The sequence below is a fragment of the Salvia splendens genome, chromosome 17 (assembly GCF_004379255.2).
Source record: "Salvia splendens isolate huo1 chromosome 17, SspV2, whole genome shotgun sequence".
Classification (NCBI taxonomy): Eukaryota; Viridiplantae; Streptophyta; class Magnoliopsida; order Lamiales; family Lamiaceae; genus Salvia; species Salvia splendens.
This window is the reverse complement of record NC_056048.1, coordinates 8270804-8273455: the sequence shown is the minus strand read 5'-3', so window position 1 is coordinate 8273455 and position 2652 is coordinate 8270804. Positions and strand designations below refer to the sequence as shown.

Below are 2652 nucleotides of genomic sequence, written 5' to 3'. Positions count from 1 at the left end.
TGTACTAGTTTTCGCTGCATCAATCTTGGGGCTTTCTTTGAAGTCATTGTATTGTTTTCTTTATATTCATTTTCAATTTACTTGGCCTGTAATACTAGTGGTGAACAGCACCTTCGTTGTTGGTTTCTAGTTGAAGTCACTTTTTGTGTTTTATCATTTGGACAAGATTTTGTTTCCCTCCCAATCATTCAGTTGTGCAATTGTTTGTATGTCCACAGACTGACCTAACCACCGTGCTGATTCTGATAGAAGAGATTATACGGAATCACCAAATTAACATGCTTCTCATCTCTTTGATGATCACATTAATTTTCCCGCAAAATCGCAAGCGCAAACGATGGGATCGGCTAGGTCAGTCTGTGGTTCTAGATTCTATCCCGGATCATGTGCGTCATTTAGATAGACTTGTGCGTGTGACAAATAGAGCTTGTGTGGATAATTTAAGAATGGATAGGAATACCTTTGGGCGTCTTTGTCGTATTCTCCGTGACCGGGTAGGCCTAATAGACCAGAAACAAGTGACTGTTGAAGAACAAGTGGCTATGTTCCTGTGTGTGCTAGCTCATCACAAAAAATCCTGCATAGTTGGTCACAATTTCATGCAATCATCTCAAACCGTCTCCAAATATATACACATTGTACTCCGCTGCACAACCTTTTTTTGGTGAAGCCCATCCCAATAGATGAGGCTTGCACTGATCATAGATGGAAATGGTTCAAGATACATTAACATTGAAATGCTTACATAAATCTTGGATATCCGGCTGATGAATGTGGTTTGTATTGTGCTTGCAGGGTTGCTTAGGTGCTTTAGATGGTACTTACATCAATGTTCGTGTCCCAATTCCATGTTCCCCGGTACCGTAATCGAAAAGGTCACATCACCACCAATACACTAGCCGTGTGTGACCCTCAGCTTAGATTCACTTACCTCCTTCCTGGCTGGGAAGGCTCGACAGTCGATTCAAGGATTTTAAGGGATGCTATCAGCAGACCCTTAGGTCTGAAAGTACCCAAAGGTGTTGTTTACACACTTTTATAATAAATTCATCATAGTTCCAACTTGTTACACCCCTTTACTTACGGCATCTACATGTGTTGCATTTTTCAGGATGCTACTATCTCTGTGATAGTGCATACCCAAATGCTGAAGGTTTCTTGACACCGTACAAAGGTGTCCGCTACCATCTTAAGGAATGGGTGGTCGGAAGGCAAGCACCCAAACACCGGAAGAGCTCTTCAACCTTAGACACTCCAAGGCGAGGAATGTCATCGAAAGATCATTCGCAGTGCTGAAGATGCGATGGGGAATCCTCAGGTCAGCAAGCTTTTATCCGATAGATGTTCAAACTGGGCTCATAATCGCATGCTTTCTTTTACACAATTATATACAAAGTCAAATCGTAGTTGATCCCGTCGAGGCTGAGCTGGTTAATGAGGTTGTTATTGATGATGAAACTGTCAACGATCCTTTGTTATGTGGTGATAATATCAGTAGTGTGGAACCATCGGCATTATGGACTCAAAAAATGGATGATCCTGCAAGGGAAATGTGGGGCGCCAGAAATAATGGCCAAGTTTGAGTGCATATGTTAAGCTTTTTGATATTTATTAATATGGACACATTATTCTTTTCAGTGTTGGTTCTGTTGTGTTAATTCAAGCTATTTTTTTTGTATTTTTTATTATTCAAGACTTATTTTCACCTTATTCAAGCTGTATGACATTATACTCTAGAATGCAGAGACTTCATTTTTTTATATTTCACTTTCTGATGGAGTTTGTTGTATAGTTAAATTGGTTGGAGGCAGTGATTTCTTATTGGGATGTATAAAGGAGAACCGTTTAATTTGAGTAAGTTGTCATGTTTTGTGAGCTTCAAACCAGCTCATAAATAACCACCAGACTATTGATTTCAGTGGATTCATGTTTAGGATTGTTTGCATAATGTGGATCAAATGGAGCTAACTTCATTTGTGTAATATGAAAATTGGGATTCAAAATAACAAGCCGATTAAGAAAATTGGGTGAACTATAATCACCCACACTACACGCCTGCATCATACATAACACAACACAGAATCAAATTAGATAGGTGCTTCAATTCCTAGGCAATCAAAGGAACCTCTCAAGGCCGATCAAACCACACATAAAACTGAACCTCATTCCGATCAATGAGTTGGAAGTGGCAGCGCACACCAACCACCAGATTGTTACGTTCCTTGAAACATCTCCAGCCGCGTTTCACCCAGATCTTGGTTTCGTTGTGGTCGAGAATGATGTACCAACTGTCTCCGTTTACATTGAAGCAGACCGGGTCTTGAAGGGAAATCATTCGAACGTGGCGGCGCCAAAAAGCCATTGGAATCTCCAGCGTGCGGTTGATGTTCGACGCATTAAGATTAACGGTGAAGGTCGGGCAGCCATCATCATCTAACACCCCTGCGTCCGAAGCATAGTCGTCACCATCCGATGAGAAGGAACACTCTGATTGCGTTGGCACATAGTCGTCTGATGTATCCACATCCGGGGCATCACTGTGGTCGGAGTCTCCATATCCAGTGGCTTCACATAATTTAAATGAGAAAAAAAAGGAAAGTCAGAGGAAACGATGACCTAGTAACTAACTTAAATCGGTTCTATAACGCTCCT

General features: G+C 41.2%; 1 protein-coding gene across 1 annotated transcript; it reads left to right on the top strand.

The window, feature by feature from the left end:
• The first annotated feature begins 1196 nt into the window (after positions 1–1196).
• Positions 1197–1583, top strand: LOC121774257. Its single transcript, XM_042171163.1, has one exon. The coding sequence runs from the start codon at positions 1197–1199 to the stop codon at positions 1581–1583; it is 387 nt and encodes a 128-aa protein (XP_042027097.1).
• Positions 1584–2652: the final 1069 nt, after the last annotated feature.

Excerpts from the sequence above, each read along its gene's own strand:
- LOC121774257 (XM_042171163.1), top strand. The coding sequence starts at position 1,197 with ATGGGTGGTCGGAAGGCAAGCACCCAAACACCGGAAGAGCTCTTCAAC.